Source organism: Chlorocebus sabaeus, chromosome 23 (assembly GCF_047675955.1).
Source record: "Chlorocebus sabaeus isolate Y175 chromosome 23, mChlSab1.0.hap1, whole genome shotgun sequence".
Classification (NCBI taxonomy): Eukaryota; Metazoa; Chordata; class Mammalia; order Primates; family Cercopithecidae; genus Chlorocebus; species Chlorocebus sabaeus.
Window position 1 is genome coordinate 11,620,455 of NC_132926.1, and position 17,577 is coordinate 11,638,031.

Consider the following 17,577-nt stretch of genomic DNA (forward strand, 5'->3'; position numbering starts at 1 on the left):
TTGATAGTTTCACACAGGAAGTAAACATTTTGAACACAATCAGTGGGACTGCTCTGGGTAGGGGATACTAGGGACAGATTTAGAATATTATAAGTTTTTACTGAGAACTCTAATGTAGTAGCTACACTTTAGTGCAGAGTGACACAAAATCTAAGAATTGATGTTCCCCCCACAAAGTGTATTCTCAAATTATAAAAACATCATTCAACAACAAAAAAGAGAATTCCAAGTGATAAAGAATGCTTAGAAGAAAATCTGTGACATTTTTCGAGAATTGGCTTTCTCACTATCACCAGGCTCTATTGTTTAACTGCAAGGCAAGTGTTGTGGTGCCGTGATATCAAAGAAAACATTGGCTGTGTCCCTAGCATTTACTATTTGCTTGGCAGAAGATATTAATGGTAGGGTTAGTATGTGTGTCGTGAGCATATATGTGTACTGTCTGGGGTTGGGGGGACATGAGGATAGAAGAATGTGAGCCCACTGACTTTGCACTGTGACACACACCTTCTCCAAATTGGATCTTATAACAATCATTCTATAGATGACCACTTGATTTGGTGGGTAGCTAATATAGTATATTTATTTCACAGTTTCACATCTTTATCATTGTTTTCATATAATGCTTAAATGGGGTTTCAGAACAGATACTTCCTTTTAAACTTGTTTTAAAAAAATCACAAATATGATTGGCTCATACAACCACATTTCACCCCTTTTCACCAGCACCCCCACCCATTCCCATTAGAAACATTTTGTTAAAAAATCAGGTGATCAGACTCACAGAAACTGAATTGTGAGAAGTATAATGGGAAAAAGAATGAGAACCTGTGGCTATAGGGAGTTACAGAAGAGAAACCATCTTTTAGAGCCATGGTTTATTTCTGACAGGAAAGGTAAAGCCATGCATTTATTAGAACAGGAAGCTAAGAAATTAAAGATGGCGAGATTGTCTAAAATAACTGAGGCTGAACTGGAAGCCTTCACCTTGGCACTCTCAAAAAATCACTTTTGGTACTGTTGGCTGAGCCTGGCCAAGGAATGTGCATCTCCGCCTGGATTTGGAGAGGACAGCTCACCCGCATCCTGAACACAGGTTCTGTAACGTATCTCATTGTTACTCAGAAAGTTCAGTACTCAGGGCCAGCATGCTCCTGCTCACGCAGGATAAGCCACTCAGAGTAGACCAGCTGGAAGGATCCGGGATCCAAGCAAAGTCAGGTTTACTTAAGCTAAGCCACTTGTTCCTGGGTCATGCAGTTTGTTTTCTAATAAGCATCATTCCTGATCATTAGAGCAAAGGGATGAATGCTCCTCTTGGAATGATATAGGGGATCTGCCCCCAGGAAAGTGTTGCTCAGTGTTAGAGTAGCAGCAATGACAGAATGACAGTGACTCTCCGAGTCAACCCAGCACTTTTAGTACCCCATCAGTACGTGAATAAAGGCAGCTAGAAAATGGACTCAATTCTACAAGCCTTCATGGCAACAGACCATATTAAGACTTCTAGAACAAGTTAAAAAAAAAAATCTTCCATTTCCATCCATGCGTGGGAAAGGGGCTTTAGTATTGTTTAGGGTGGATGTTGTTTAGGATGGGTGTGTGTATAATAATAAAATGATAAGATATGTATAGTGGGGATATAAAGCCTCACAGTCCTTCCAGTGTGGGGAATCCATTGTACCTTAGAACCGAGGAATTTGTTTAGATTATTGATCTACTAACTTTTTCTTCACTTAAGTTTGAATTTTCAGTGATAGGACTTATTGGAATTTGGGGATAATTCTGTTGTGGTATTAAGTAATATTCATTATTTAAAAACTCATCTTGGTATTGAGTTAGTGAATTGACTTCCAATGAATTGACACAAGCCCATATTTCATTTTAACCAGAAACAAAAACTAGAAAATGTTACTCCCTAAATAGGCAGCAATGTATTTTATAAGCACTGCAGAGCTTTAGTAAAACATGTATGATCACTTTAGAAACAACTTCTGACACTTGAGGGTTACCCAACAGTCTCCTTCCCATTCTTTATATGAGGTAAATGCAAACCAGGGAGCCACCGAGTAAACAGCCCTGAGTACATTTGTAATCTTGGGCTCCATGGGGATGTCCTTGATTAAGATGAAAGAGGAATGAACTGATACTTCTATTACAAGATCCTGTAATGCTAGGACTTCTACACAGCTTAGAATAATGGTTGGGGGTTCATTCTTTGAGCAGAAAGGCTCAAATATTATTTTAGTCACTTGTAGCACCATTAGATGTGGGTGCACACTTGACCTAAAATACCATTTACATCATTATCTTGTCCTGTTGAAGACCTATGGCATGCAAGAAATTTAACGTCGACTCAAAAATACATGTAGTATGCCCAGTAAAATACATTGGCTAGCATAAAAATCAAGGGAAACAGTAGTTTGGAATAGCGATCAACATTACTGGGGTTTTGAATTGTGAAATAATCAACAATCCTGCCCATCTTTTCTCGGAAGACAAACTTGAACTTGTCGCTGGTTTTCATTGTCAAGTCACTGTAGTCAACATTGTCACTGGAAATTTCAATGCTGGCAAAGCTGATCTTCCGTTTAAAGCTGGAGATGGAGCTGTTGATGATGTTAGTAATACTGACTTCTTCCACTTCCTTCGTTGTCCCCTAGTTCACAGACAATGCAGTTAGCTTAAAAGACTTGACTTAGCAAAATAAATAAGTAGGTAATGAGCTAATAAAAATTTAGAGGCCCAAGGATTGAATAATTAGGCTTAATAGAGAGTGGCATTGAGTGCTTCAGAAACTGGCCAATAAGCCAGGCTTGGAGTCCTGTTACCCTGTTTGGAGACACCTATTTGTAGGTCACCAGCATATATAACAGGAGGAGTAACCATGGCCCACTGTAGATATCCTGAGCAGTGTGCCAGATGCGAAATGCTCAGGCTTTGAAGTTAGTGGACGTGGGTTCAAATTCCATTCGGCCTTTCACTATTGTGAAACTTTAGTCATCTCAATCCCTCTAAGACTTGATTTCCTCACCTGCCAAATGGTGATTGGTATTGCCATCTTGAGACTGATGGGAAGATTAAATGGTAATAAATGGAAAGCATCTGGTAGGTGTTTGATGACTTCAATTCTGTTCCAGGGAGAAGGGAGTAACTGATTATGAGAGATAATAGAAATCAGATGTGTCTTAAAGGCTTTGCCACAAAAGCAGAAATAGTGATGCTCCCTGCCATTGCAAGGAGTTGCCATTCTCCAACATGGCTGGGGTCAACTCCCAGGAATGTGGGAGTGTAGTGAAGGCAGAAAGAGTGTGCTTTGGATCCTTGGCCAGGCCACTTGCTAGGTGTGGGGTCTTATGGGAGTTACCATGTCACTGTATAGGACAATGAAATGAGTACCATTATTATCCCAATTTTACTCTTGAAAAATTTGCCACATCAATGAGTGGTAGATTTCTCAAGAGTAAAATTGGGATAACAATGCTGCTCATTTCATTGTGTTGTTGGATGAACTAAAGGAGATGTTGACGGATGTTTAGGACACAGCGATCACTCCATAGTGCAGTGATTATCATATACACAGCAAAATAAGGGCTTTCTGGTGTCTTTAGAGGAGGCTGTCAGTATTTCACCAATCCCCATTTTGCCAATCTAGCAAATTCAGATTTCTTTTTGCGGAGGGGGGGGGCGGTAATTCAACTTCCTTCTTTCCTCACAAGGAAGCCTAAGAGAACAAAATAAATGAAAGCCATGTTCCTCTTTGGCTGGCACACATGGTCATTTGCCTTTGGTGCTTGGATGACACGACTGTGAAACATTACTCACTGTAGCCAAACACAAGGGAAAAAGCAACTGGATCTTTGGGTCATTTTGATTCCTCATTCTTCACGATTAGACCCTTTGTGGTCCTAGCACTTTGCTAAAGGTGGGCACCTCTTCTGAACTGGATCCCTATCATTTTCTTGCTTCTGAGCATGAACTTTAGTATGCCATTATCTATCAAATTTGGCTTCCAAATAACATTAGGGGTCCATGGGCCTGTAAAGAGTGATAGTTAAGAGTATGGTCCAATGCTCACCACAAGTGGGAATAGCGGATAAGTGCCAGGCTTTGGAACCAAGTAGGTTTGGGTTGGAATCCCAGCTCTACCTCTTAGTATCTATATCCCCTGCAGTAAGTCTCTTTCCCTTCTTGTTATCAGATTTCATAAATTTTAAAAGGAAGATAACCTCATTGGGTTGTTATGAGCATTTACAATAACATAATATTTGCAAAAGGCTTGTTACTATGTCTGGCACATGTAAATGCTTGATAAATAATGACTATTATTATTACTTACAGAGCTGGACTACAGTGTTCCACTGCTAAACCAAATAATGACAGTTTTTCTCAATTAGCAGAAAAATATACTAACCAAGAAATTTGTCACAACCTAATATTTCCATACATTTTTCAGTAAAGCATTACTTGTATAATTTAAGAATACGATAATACAACAAAAGAATTACATTTTAAGTAAATATATATTAATCTGAAACTTGCAAGCAGCTGATCATGCTTTGTTTCATATTGGATTCTTCGTGGATGCTTGCTCCTGTGGTTGTGATTTTATGCTGCATGCAGATAACATATTTTCTTCTGGAAAATTAAACATATTAATATCTCATTGTATTTGGTGAAAAGAATGGTCTTTTTCAAGGAGCACCATGACTTCCAGCTGCTTCCACCTGAACAAGGATAAAACTCACTGGAGCACAGGGAATCACTGGGGGTGGGGTGGGGTGGGGATAGGAGCCAGGTCCAGCCCATGTCCACAGACCAGCACTTGGCACCAGTGATGTATCATACACAGGGCCCTCAAGACTCTTACCCTATCTTTGGCTGCCATCTGCTGTAAGGAACTGTAGTGAGCAACTGCGTATTCCAGCAAGGCCCCAAACACGAAGCTAAAGCAGATCCCCAGGTACACATCGATGGCCTTTATGAAGCAGTTGGTGTTGGGAAGAGAAGTGCGGGACCCGATCATCAGTGTGGTCATTGATAACACAGTCGTCACTCCTGGGAAAACAGGCAGGGGACATTCCTACAAAGTGACTGGTTAGCCCTCCACCATAGCCTGGCAGAGTGTCCCCGTTTGAGAATTGGCAGGGTGAGGATAAGACCCAGAAATGGAATGCATCTTATTTTGAAAAGTCTGTGACCTTCTAGAACAGGGTTGATTTGTCCATTTTGTACAGATATAAGTGATGTGTTTTTTAAAATGTTTCACGTCTGTCTTCTCCTGGGAAGGGATGATCAGTATGCAAAAGAACTGACAATAGACCATCTAAGCACAATGATCGCTTACTTGTCACTGTAAAACTTAAGTTTAAAAATGCACCACTCCTGGCACGGCATAGTGGCTCACACCTGTAATCCCAGCACTTTGGGAGGCCAAGGTGGGCAGATCACTTGAGGTCAGGAGTTCAGGACCAGCCTGGGCAGCATGGTGAAAACCCATCTCTACTAAAAATACAAAAATAAGTCAGGCATGATGGCACATGCCTGTATTCTCAGCTACCTGGGATTCTAAGGCAGGAGAGTCACTTGAGCCTGGAAGGCTGAGGTTGCAGTGAGCCGAGATCACGCCACTCCACTCCAACCTGGGCGACAAGAGTGAAATTCCGTCTCCAAAAAAAAAAAAAAAAAAACAAACCAACCAACCAGCCAAACAACAGCAACAACAACAAACCCACAATCCTAAAGTAGTCTCTTTCTGTCTCTCTCTCTTTCTCTGTAAAAGAACCTCTCAAGAAAACAACTGTTGGAACTGCCTTAGGAATATTAATGAAGACAATGGTAAAAGAAAAAAAAAGCAAGTACCTGACAAGCCAGTTCTTAGAAATCTGTGAGAGCTGCTTACCAATGCAGGTTCTTGCAGGGACTGAATCGAGGGAGATCCAAAATGAAACCCAGGACAACACCACCAGGAAAGTGGAAGGAACGTAGGTTTCCAAAATGAAATACAGAACATTCCTCCGAAGCTCAAATTGTAAGATCAATCTAGTGTAATTTCCTGAAAGGGTAAACAACGGATAGGAAATTGTGTCTGTTCATGTAGCAAGTGGTTTCTTTATGGGATGCTTAACTTAACTATATGTACATTAAGCCTTCTGTCATTGATCAAAATCTGGTTCTGTATGAACCGTCATTATGATTTCCACAGGAGACATTGCTGTTGCACTGAATGGGATTTATAGGGGCACTGCTCTGCCTCGTGTCCATCTTGGGCTTTTCTGTATCACAGTATTCCTACAGCAGTGCAATCAATACTGGTTTTCTTGACGTCTGCCTCACTAGACAGTGAGTCCCTTGGGGGCAAACACTGAATCTTTCAGTTCTGCACTCACAAAGTAGTTGTTCAATAAATACCCATTTAATGAAGATTACCTGTGACCATCTGTTTCTCAAGGAATACTATGGAATAGACCTAATGGACCTATTAAATTTAAGTGAATTTTTGATGATTTCAGAGGCACCCCAGGTTTTATACTACTTCAGGGCCATCCTTAGGAAACAGTGTATTCTAGATGTGGGAAAGGCATGTGTTAGAGAGCTATCTTTAACAAAATTCTGTGTGGCAAATAGGCTACTGTAGCACAAAACATGTGTCCATGGGTTGGAGTCCCAAGCTCTGCTCCTGCTGTGCTTCTATTATGGGGAGGTGAGCAGTAGCAGCCAGCATCGGTGTGGATGGATGAATGAAGAGGTTATCCTCTGGGAACAGGAAAAGTCTGGCTTAGATTGGTATTGGGGAAAAGCAGGATAGTGAATGGGAGCTGCTCCAACCCCCTGTCACCCCCAAATTAAAGCCTGAAATTAGAAATTATACCATTAAATAGCTAAACAACAGACATATGCCTGGATAAATATAATATAGAATAAAAATACATACTTTTAGAGCTTGATGAGACCCTAGAGATTACTTATTATTTTACTTTATTGATGGCTAAATTGAGACACAGGGAGTTTTAGTGATTTGAAAAGGACCTGGAGTTGATGTTAGAAAAAAGGATAAAAACCGGGTCTTTCGCCCGTTGGTCCAGGGATGTTTTATCAGTCTACACTGCCTGCTTTATTTCTTTGATTTTGAAAGTCAATGTTTTAAAAACAAACAAGCAAACCTTAGAATCAATATTTGACTAAATAACGACCCTTTTGTACCTAAAGGGGGTCGTTATGTGCTACATGAGATTACATAATTTTGAAAACTGAAGCCATTTTTAATATGAACCCAATTTGGGAATCTAGATTTGGTAAACTATGACAGCATAGCCCTAATTTACAAAGTTGTCTTTAAAAATAAAGTGTATTTATTTGCCCATTACAACAATAATACATGACAATTACTTAAAATTTGGAAAATAAGGCCAGGCATGGTGGCTCATGTCTGTAATCCCAGCACTTTGGGAGGCCAAGGCAGGCAGGTTGCTGGAGCTCAGGAGTTCGAGACCAGCCTGGGAAACATGATGAAACCTCGTCTCTACAAAAAATGCAAAAAATTACCCAGGCGTGATGGCACACACCTGTAGTCCCAGCTACCAGGGAGACTGAGGTGGGAAAATCACTTGAGCCCAGGAGGTGAAGGTTGCAGTGAGCTGAGATTGCGCCACTGTACTCCAGCCTAGGTGACACTAGAGTGAGACACTGTCTCAAGAAAATAAAATTAAAAAAATAAGTAAATAAATAAAAGAAGAAAGAAAAGAAAAATTTGGAAAATAAGAAAAATAGGGGGAAAAATCACCTTTTCTTCCATTCCAGTCTTTTCTCTATACATAGCCTTTAATTTCTAATTTTCATGTAGCCATGATCTTGGTGTGACATATGATTTTTAATGTCATCTAGGCTCAACTAAAATACACAGTAGGCTGGGCCCAGGGGCTCATGCCTGTAATCCCAGCACTTTGGGAGGCCAAGGCAGGTGGATCATTTGAGGTCAGGAGTTTGAGACCAACCTGGCCAACATGGCAAAACCCCCTCTCTACCAAAAATACAAAAATTAGCCTTTCATGCTGAAGCATGCCTGAAATCCCAGGTACTCAGGAGGCTGAGGCACAAGAATCACTTGTACCTGGGAGGCGAAGGTTGCAGTGAGCTGAGATCGTGCCACTGCACTCCAGCCTGGGTGACAGACTTTGTCTCAAATTCTCAAATAAATAAAATAAAATAAAATATGCAGTAATTTTTAAGGGTGCAAATATTGATGAGAATAAGCATTTTTAATATTATCATAAGGAAGTGAGAGGAAAATACCTGCTGCTTACATATAACATCACATCTTTCAAAACATGTCTATGTAAAATCACCAAAGACCAAGAAATGCATTTCTGGTAAATGAAATGAGTAAGTAATACTTCCTGCCACGTTTGCAATAATTAGGGTTTTCGTGCTCTTGTTGGGCATTGCTGCTGTCTTCTTCATCTTTGAGCTGTATTCTTATTTTCATTCTTCAGTGTTAAAGAACCAGTGTTCCAGTTAGAAATATGAATAAATTTTATGCATGAGGGAGGCATGGAATTTGAGCAATCATTAGAAAATATCTGGAGGTACATGGTGCAAGGCTTCAGAGCTGGTCCAGAGGTCTGTTCCTCAGTGGACCATTTTAATACTGGATGTGGAGGAGGTGGAATTGCTCAGCCCAAACCCTACTGTCCCTCTCCACTGCATCCCAAAGAGGTAAAGTGAGCAGATGACATTTCTGACTTAGAGCGCAACCCTACACCTCAGTTCACTTATTTTTATTTCATACAGTTTGTCACATGAGTTACCTGTCTCCTGCTGCGATCTGGTGACTAAGGTAAAATACCGCTCTATGGTGTACTGAGCAAGCCGCAGGTGTTCCAGCCCACGCACAGAGTCGTTCCCTCTCAGCCAGGTGAACTCCACGTCATTTCCATCATAGCCCCCTGGCAAATGAAATGGAGCCCTGGTCAGTGCAAGCGTGTTACAGATTGAACTGGTCTGAAAACTGCTGTGATACGGAGACAGCATGAGTTCCTTCTTCACGGTGGTAAGTCCAAGGACAATCCCATGCAGAACTTGGCATGATTTCCCAAGTGCAGTTGCAATGTCTGCTCTGAATGAAGTGACCTGCTAGGACAATTTGCCGTCAATTGAGAGCTTGTCCTGTGTTAGGTATTGCGTAGACCTGGTGGATGATAAGTCATTAGAAGTGGCCTCCCTCATTATTTCAATTACATTTATTAAACACATATCTGTGAACACACAAAGATATTGCCTTTCAAGATTGTATAATAGCTCTGATGATATTTTCAGGGACTTAAGAACTGATCTTTTCATATTTCCATATTGGCATAAATACAAAAGCAAAAACAAAAAACTTGCTTTATTAAAGCATGTAAAAATGCATGTTAGATAAGTCTCAAAGCAGTTTAATTAATATAGTTGACAATAGTAACAACAGTTACCTTTTGAACATTTATAAGTACTTTATACATTATGTCACTAATGTTCTTGTAAACTTGCAAGGTAGCCATTTCTATATTTCTTCAATTCTAAGATGGACATTTCTTTACATTTTCTGAAATTGAACTGGATCTTATAGTTGATTCATATCTATATAATATATATAATAGTGTATATATGTATTTTTATATATAGTAGAGCTTATTTTTTTCCTGAAATGTTATTATTCAATAAATGCTGTTCCATGGAACTGAGTCACTATAATGAGTTTCCCACATTATTCTTGAAAACTCTCAGATTCAGAGGGGTTGCATAACTTTCTCAGGATAATAAGGCAAGCAAGAAAGAGTTACCTTAGGAAAGTTCAATCCCAAAGTCTATGAGTGATGATGAGAATAATACTTATGATTTAATAAGCGATTGCATTTCCAAGTGCTTTACAACATTATCATCTCACTTAATCCTCAATATAGTTCTTTGAGAAGATATATGAATGGTTCATAAGCAAACAAAAAGATACTCAGCATCACTAGTCATTAGGGAAATGCAAATCAAAACCACAATAAAATGCCTCACACCCATTAGAATGGCTGTAATAAGAAAGACGGACAATAACAAAGGCCAGTACATGGAGAACCTGGAACATTAGCTAGTGGGAATGTGAAATGGCACAACCACTTTGGAAAACGCTAACGCGGTAACAATGTCTTAAAAACTTAAATATAAATTTACCATTTGACCCAGCATTCCACTCCTAGGTATCTGTCCAAGATAAATGAAATCAGGTCCACGCAAAGACTCACACAACAGTTTTCATAGCAGCACTACTCATAATAGCCAAAGGGTGGAAACCAAATGTCCATCAAGTGATGAATCAATAAATAAAGTGTGATATATATCTCTCACATGAATATACATATATACATATGCATACAAAAGAATGCTACTCAGTAATAAAAAGGAATAAAGTACTGATGCATGCCATAACATGTGTGAACCTCAAAAACATGCTAAGTGAAAGAAACCAGATGCAAAAGACGACATAGGGCTGGGCATGGTGGCTCATGCCTGTAATCCCAGCACTTTGGGAGGCCGAGGCGGGTGGATCACCTGAGGTCAGGAGTTTGAGACCAGCCTGGCCAACATGGTGAAACCCTGTCTCTACTAAAAATACAAAAATTAGCCAGGCGTGGCAGCACGTGCCAGCTACTTGGGAGACTGAGATAGGAGAATCACTTGAACCCGGGAGGCGGAGGTTGCAGTGAGCCTAGATTGCACCATTGCACTCCAGCCTGGACAACAAGAGCAAAACTCTACCTCAAAACAAACCAACCAACCAACCAACCTACCAACCAACCACATAGTGCATGATTCCATTTATATGAAATATCCAGAAAAGACACATTCACACAGACAGCAAGTAGGTTAGTCATTGCCTGGGAGCTAGTGATGGGAAAGAGGCATGGCTGCAGAGGGGTACAGGGGTCTCTTTGGGGTGATGGAAATATTCTAACAGTGGCAGGTGGTGATGGTTGCACTACTTGGAAATGTACTAAAAATCTTTGAGTTGTACAATTAACATGGGTGGATTTTATGGTATATAAGTTATACCTCAATAAAGCTGTTAAAAAACAACTCTGAGTCAGATACTACTATTCTTCCCACTTCACAGATAGGAAACTGAGGTCTAGAGACATTAGTAACTCACCCAGAGTCACAGAGCTAGTGATGGCAAAACCTAGTGATTTCAGTACCTGTGATCTTAAACATAAAACTCTATTGCCTTCGTTTTCAAAGGCTACTGGGAAATGTGATACCGGTGTTGGAACTAACATTTTGTTAAGTCTCACAGTATGGTATCCATTGTCTAGCAAGGGTTATCTCTCCCTCTCCAGGGAAGAGAAATATAGTCATAAACTCTTGGGGGATTTCCAGGTAAAAATTGTCTGTGGTCTTTCCCTCGGAAGCATCCAAACATGTAGTAAAGCCAGCTGTCTAAATACGGCTACCATCCCACATTAAAAAAAAAAAAAAAAAAAAAAAAAAAAAAAAAAAAAATCTATGAAAGTGGGTAGTACAAGTTTCTTCCTGGACATGCTGCCTTTACAACTAGTAAATGCATACAGTCATTACATTATGGTCTCTCTGTCCCTGGGTGAATAAGGAAAACTGTGGGATGGTATCAGTTCTTTTCTAGAGATGGCACTTAGAAAAAAACCCATAGTGAGGTTTCTATACCCAAATGCTGCTAATAAACATTCAGAGAAAGCTCCCTCCGCTCACTGGGATGGTCTTTGTGAAACAGAGGCTGAAGTTTCCAGGAGAATCTCTCTTCTGGGATTTGAGATGAGCCCAGCCATGATACACGGAAGGTAATTGCTTTTTCCACGTGGAACTGAAAATGAGTTCTCTTTTTGATAACCTCAAGTTTTATTCTGCCAACAAACAGCTGTATTGCTTCAAGAAGGTTCTGCATGCATTTAATCAATGAGATAATTAATCTGTTTGTTTGGGTCTTTAATTAAATGTCTGCTTCTGAAAAATGGCTTCTGCTTCATAATGGCTGTTCTTCTCAGATGTTGCCCACTTGTGACCTTATGTAAGGAGTGCCCACTGCTCTCCAGAGCTTGACTATAGTTTCTTCCTCCACACACAAGCCCTGCCTTGATGCCTTCATAAATCATATCTGCAATGTTGTTTGCCTATCACAGGTGCCCAAGTTTGGTGGGCATTTCGGAGCGGTTTACTAAGGAACAATGGAGATTACTTAACAATGCTGGGGAGGTCATTCATCACACATTAACTTCATTCTTCATCACAGGCAAACCCCCAGATTACAGTTTAGATGCCCATTTACTGGCATGACTGTATGAACTTTATATCTATCAAGCAATTTCTTTTAAAAGCTGGAAGCACGAGTGATAAATGTCAAGGATAGCTTTGCATATTTGCCATTCCTTCTGCTGTGTTCCTTCTTGTACATAATCTGCCTCTTAGTAGATTCTGAGTCCCACTCCTTGTCTTTTGGTCCATTCCAGCTGATCCCCTATGTCTCATTCCAAGTGACACTTTACCTAGGAAAACTCTGATCCTCTTATTACTTTTCATTGTTGTAACTCATTCCGTTGTAATTATTTAAAGTCCCACACCCTCTATTAGACTGTAGAGTTCTTGAAGACTGGAACATTGCTTTTATCTGTGTATTGCAAACATCTACCACAGTACCTCACGTAGAATAGTCATTTAATGGTTGAATGGATGAATTGAACGTATTTATATGAGGATAGACAGATGGAACCCACCAGCTATCCAGACTGGCTGGAGACGTTAGTGGGACAATATATAAAACTAAAGTATTAGAGAAAAAAAGACTTTCCTTAACAGACACAGGAAAGGACAAACACTGGTCTTAGTCCTAAGTAATGCAAAGAAACTGGCACAGGGATATGTCTGGGACGACTGTGTGGTAATCAGGTTGCTATTCAGTTGAACGTTCTGGCAGGATTTGGGGAGTCCAAAAAAAGCGTCACATGGTTACTCAATTTGGGAAACAATGATGATAATAAATGGACACTGGAGAAACTGGAAAGGAGTTATTAAAAGATTTTCATTATCCCCATATTACAGTTTAAAAGCACTTTATGGTATACTTAGGAAAAATAAGCAGCTCAGATCACAAACAAGCCACTGGAACAAACTTCCTGTGTGACTCTGCAGCCCAGTGGAAGGGCTATTAGAGTTCAGGGAACTTTGGACGTTGGGGCCATTCTACCTGGGTTCAAGTCCCAGTGTGGTTACTTAACTTTCCATTGGGAAAATTGCCAAATCCTAATTTTTCTATCTGCAAGATGAGAAAAACTATATATATATATATATATATATATATATATATATATCAGGATTGTTTGGAAGGTATCTAGTACAGTGCCAGACATGGGTTAAACAATTGTTAAATGGATGCTACAGTATTTATTGGGAAAAGAATATTTATTACTATATATATATATATATTTGTTTGAGATGGAGTCTTGTTCTTGCTTGTTGCCCAGGCTGGAGTGCAGTGGCGCAACCTTGGCTCACTGCAACCTCCACCTCCTGGGTTCAAGTGATTCTCCTGCCTCAGTCTCCCAAGTAGCTAGAATTACAGGCACCCACCACCACACCTGGCTAATTTTTGTATTTTTAGTAGAGATGGGGTTTCACCATGTTGGTCAGGCTGGTCTTGAACTCCAGACCTCAAGTGATCTGTCCACCTTGGCCTCCCAAAGTGCTGGGATTATAGGCGTGAACCACTGTGCCCAGTCCATTTATTACTATTATTATTACTATTATTGTTAACAAAAAAGTTGTTCAGTCAAGGAGACTGGGGCAACAGCAGATTGAGGTCACAAAACACATTTTGTTACCTCCTCCAAGAAGTCTTTCTCCACTAGCCTCTCTACTTCCTTTGCAACGAAGAGTGAGGTTTTTCTTATTATCACAGTGCTTTGCATAGAAAAAAGAAATAAAATAAAGCCTTTGTGATTTTCTAGACCTAAAAAGGTAGCCCTGGACATATTTGCTGACAAATGAAGAGTACATTGATGAAAAGTCCATGACCTTTTTCATCAGCTTCTACTGGGACCTGTGGCAGACTTGATGTTGGGAGAGTAAGGGTGGGTGGGTGGCAAAGAACATGGTCATAGAACTCACCTGGAACCATAGACCCTTTGAGAGTTAGTAACCAGATAGATGGCATAAACTCAATATTAAAAGTTTAGGTCTCAGGGGCTAGTCTAGATTTGTTGTCACCAAAACGTTTTTAATAAAATGATTGTCCCACAAAACGCTCATGAAAGAAGATTCCATGGTTTAAAACATTTGTGGAGTGCTATCACTCCTTCTTGGAATTTCACGTGGAAGTAGCTTATCAGAGCCTGTTAAAAACTCTGCAGCAAAGAAGAATATTAACACTTTAGGCTTTCTGAGTCATCTGGTCTCTATCACAAATACTCAACTCTGCCACTGCAGTGCAAGAGTAGCCACAGACAATATGTAAGTACATGGGCATGACTGTGCTTCAGTAAAACTTCCTTTGCAGAAACAGGTGATGGGCTGGATTTGGCACACCAGCTGTTGTTTGCTGACCCCTGACCTAGACCACCAACTACATTAAAGCATTTCCTTTGATTTTCTTGTCCACTCACAGGTGGAGATATCTGGCACTAATGCATAATGGTTCTCCCCAAAAGATATTAGGCATGTCTTTGAGAAGTCTCTAAATCTGTCTGGAAGTACAGTCAGAAGGGCTGAATCCACAATGAATCAACATTAAGAAAACAAAGGTCACTATGTATGAGATACTTTTCATGAATACACAGACCTAAGTAACCCACGAAAATCATCTCAGAAGTCTGTAGGATGTATACTTACAGCTTTCCAGCTGCAACTTGCATGTCTGTGTGTCCATGGGGTATTTAGACAGATCCATGTTACATGCAACAGTTGTTGTGATTCTAAGAAGGAAAAGTGGATTCAAAAACAGTATTATGAGGAAGCTATAGAAAGTTCACATTCCCTTCCAAGGCCCACTCAGAGAGGACTTTCACTTGAACTCTTCCAATGAACATGTAGGTTGAAGCTTGCATCTAAAGCATCCTTGAGGTTCTGTGTGCTAAAGAATGCCCATGAAGCTTGGTTAAAACCTGGGTCCAGAGCGGAGGAAGTTGGAATGTTGGCCATTCAAGGGGCAAAACTTCTGGCAGTATCACAGAACAGACAGATGCATGGGCCCAAGATGCTTTAGCATCTTCCTGACAGACCTGGGTGGGCCTAGAACAGTGTTCACCGTCAGTATCGTCACCACTTGACAGCAGGTATAGGGACCTGCATAGGCTCATGTGGCTCTGAGTGGCAGAACTGAGGCTGGAGCCCAGGTTTCCAGGCTGTGCTCTTCTCATGAGGCCCTGCCTCCTCATGGGAACCAGGATGCAGAGGCAGTGGGGGCCCCAGGCACTGTGGCTTTGGGGGCTTAACTCCAGAGATGTTCGATTAAAGGTCAGTTAAGCCCTCACAGTGAAGATGGCATTCACCAGGCCTCTATCTTCCTTTTTCTTCATTGTCATACATTTTTATTCAGCACCTTTATTTATTAAGCACCATGCTAGGTACTTGGGGGAAATGGAGGTGATTACAGAATGGTGCTCACCTCCAGGATGCTTACTCACAACTCTTTTAGGGAGACAGAGACTAACAATAGTTATGGTTTACTAAGTGCTTACTGTGAGCCAGTCCCTGGGCTGAGTGCTTTGCATGCATTACCCCTTTGAATAGCTCTACTAGGTAGGAAATATTTTAATTCTCATTTTACTGCTGCTGAAACTGAGGCTCTGAGAGTCAAGTAACTTGCCTAAGGTCACAGAGCTGCTGAGGGACACAGCAGGGAATTGTACCCAAATCTTCATGATTCTAGAGCCAGGCTATTAAAACATCATTCATTATTTGTAATCCTTACACAATATTGATTGTGTTGTGTGCCATAATATAGACAGACACAAATGCACACACAAATGCATGCACACACTCACACACCCACATTCACACATGTGCTGTGGGAACGTGGGGAAGGGGAACATTAATGATAATTGGAATTGAGATCAAAAGAGAAGTCTAATTATGTTTCAAGAAACAGGAATTGGGCTTTGAGATGGTCTTTGCAAAACTCAGCACAGTTGAGGCATGTCCAGAAATTCAGTTTATTGCTTAGCTCAACCCCTGTTTTATAACTTCAGACTCTTACTTAAGATTAAACATCAGCCCCATGGATATTTTGCTCCTGGCCTCCTCCCCAAAGCCTCTGGGAGCTTTAGGTTTGCACAGTCTTTGCACAGGCAGAGATGAGTCCTGTTCCATCCAACCCGGCTCCAGGAACAATTGGGTGAAAGGAACTTCAGCTTCAGGAATTTGGGGAGAGGGCAAAGGGGAGCCCATGGCTGCAGGTGGCAGAGGCTTTGGGGCATTGCACTTGGTTTTCTCTACAAACATGACTCAGACAAGTACAGTTGTGTTCTGGAGCTGCCACAGCTCCACTAAGCCCCATGAAAGGAAAGTTCCTTGCATGCACCTCTCTGTTGGCTCTTGCCATTGCCCCTACTACTTCCCTTGCTAACTTCCTTTTACCCTTTAAGACACAGCTCAGAATCCTGTAATATCACCCCCAAACCACTCACCTACGCCCCAACTTGGACCCCAGCACAGGGGACCTCCTTTGTTTCCATGTCCGTGTCTTGAGGACAGGGCAATGTCTTACTCAGCTCTATCCTGTGGCCACCATGGGGCTTGACACAGAGCAGGTGTTTGGTAGATGATGAACTGAGAGAGGGACCTTCTATTATGGGTACAAGAATCTAAGAAGGCATGGGACCTCACAGTGGCTATCTGAGTTCTGGTCACAACTACCCAAGACACATCTGCATGTTTTCTCCCAGCTGCTGCCCTCCAGCCCTGAGGTCACAGGTGTCCGCATACCTGAGGGCGTACAGGACCGTGCCATTGGAGAAGAGGCGGATGAGCCTGTTTCCCACAGTGACTTCATGGAGGAAGGACTTCTTGGACTCCACAATGTAAGTGTCCGGCACCCAGAGGAACTCCACGAGGCGGGCATCCAGAGTGAAGCTCTTGTTGCCTTCAAACACCAGCCGCTGGTCCATCCAGCGCTGTCGGAGGTATATGGTGGCTGTGTAGTCCTGGGAGGGGGAGGCAGGGTATGGAAATGGATGAGGGTGGTGGGTGAGAAAACCCCACCAAACAGGATAAAAATGGTCAAGGTTTATTCCTCTCCCCACCTCCACTTAGAGTAAGAGTACACAGATGTTGGTGAATAAAGTTACCATTCTAATTGCAATATGCCACTACTCCAAGACTGGGGTAACTGATAAGTCATTCTAGTTACCCCAGTCTTGGGGTAGTGGTATATTGCAATAAGAGAACAAATCACCTTATTTATTTGAGATAACAGCTCCCTCTGCCAAAAGGGAGCCCTATGTTTGAGACTTTAACTTACGTGGCGTGACAGCTCACATTGCACTGATCACTAAGGCCCCATCAAATTGTTGAATGTTTTGGTGGGCTAAG

General features: G+C 41.2%; 1 protein-coding gene across 1 annotated transcript in view; it reads right to left on the bottom strand.

Moving 5' to 3' along the window:
* Positions 1 to 369: 369 nt before the first annotated feature.
* The window catches only part of GABRP (gamma-aminobutyric acid type A receptor subunit pi), a 28,455-nt gene continuing 11,247 nt past the window's right edge, over positions 370 to 17,577 (bottom strand). The window contains exons 5-10 of the mRNA XM_008015283.3: positions 16,972 to 17,189; positions 14,878 to 14,960; positions 8,808 to 8,945; positions 5,903 to 6,055; positions 4,871 to 5,058; positions 370 to 2,659 (exon numbers count right to left, since the gene is read on the bottom strand). Of these exons, the coding sequence (XP_008013474.1) occupies positions 2,357 to 2,659; positions 4,871 to 5,058; positions 5,903 to 6,055; positions 8,808 to 8,945; positions 14,878 to 14,960; positions 16,972 to 17,189 (1,083 nt within the window). The 3' untranslated portion in view covers positions 370 to 2,356. The remainder of the gene's footprint in view (positions 2,660 to 4,870; positions 5,059 to 5,902; positions 6,056 to 8,807; positions 8,946 to 14,877; positions 14,961 to 16,971; positions 17,190 to 17,577) is intronic.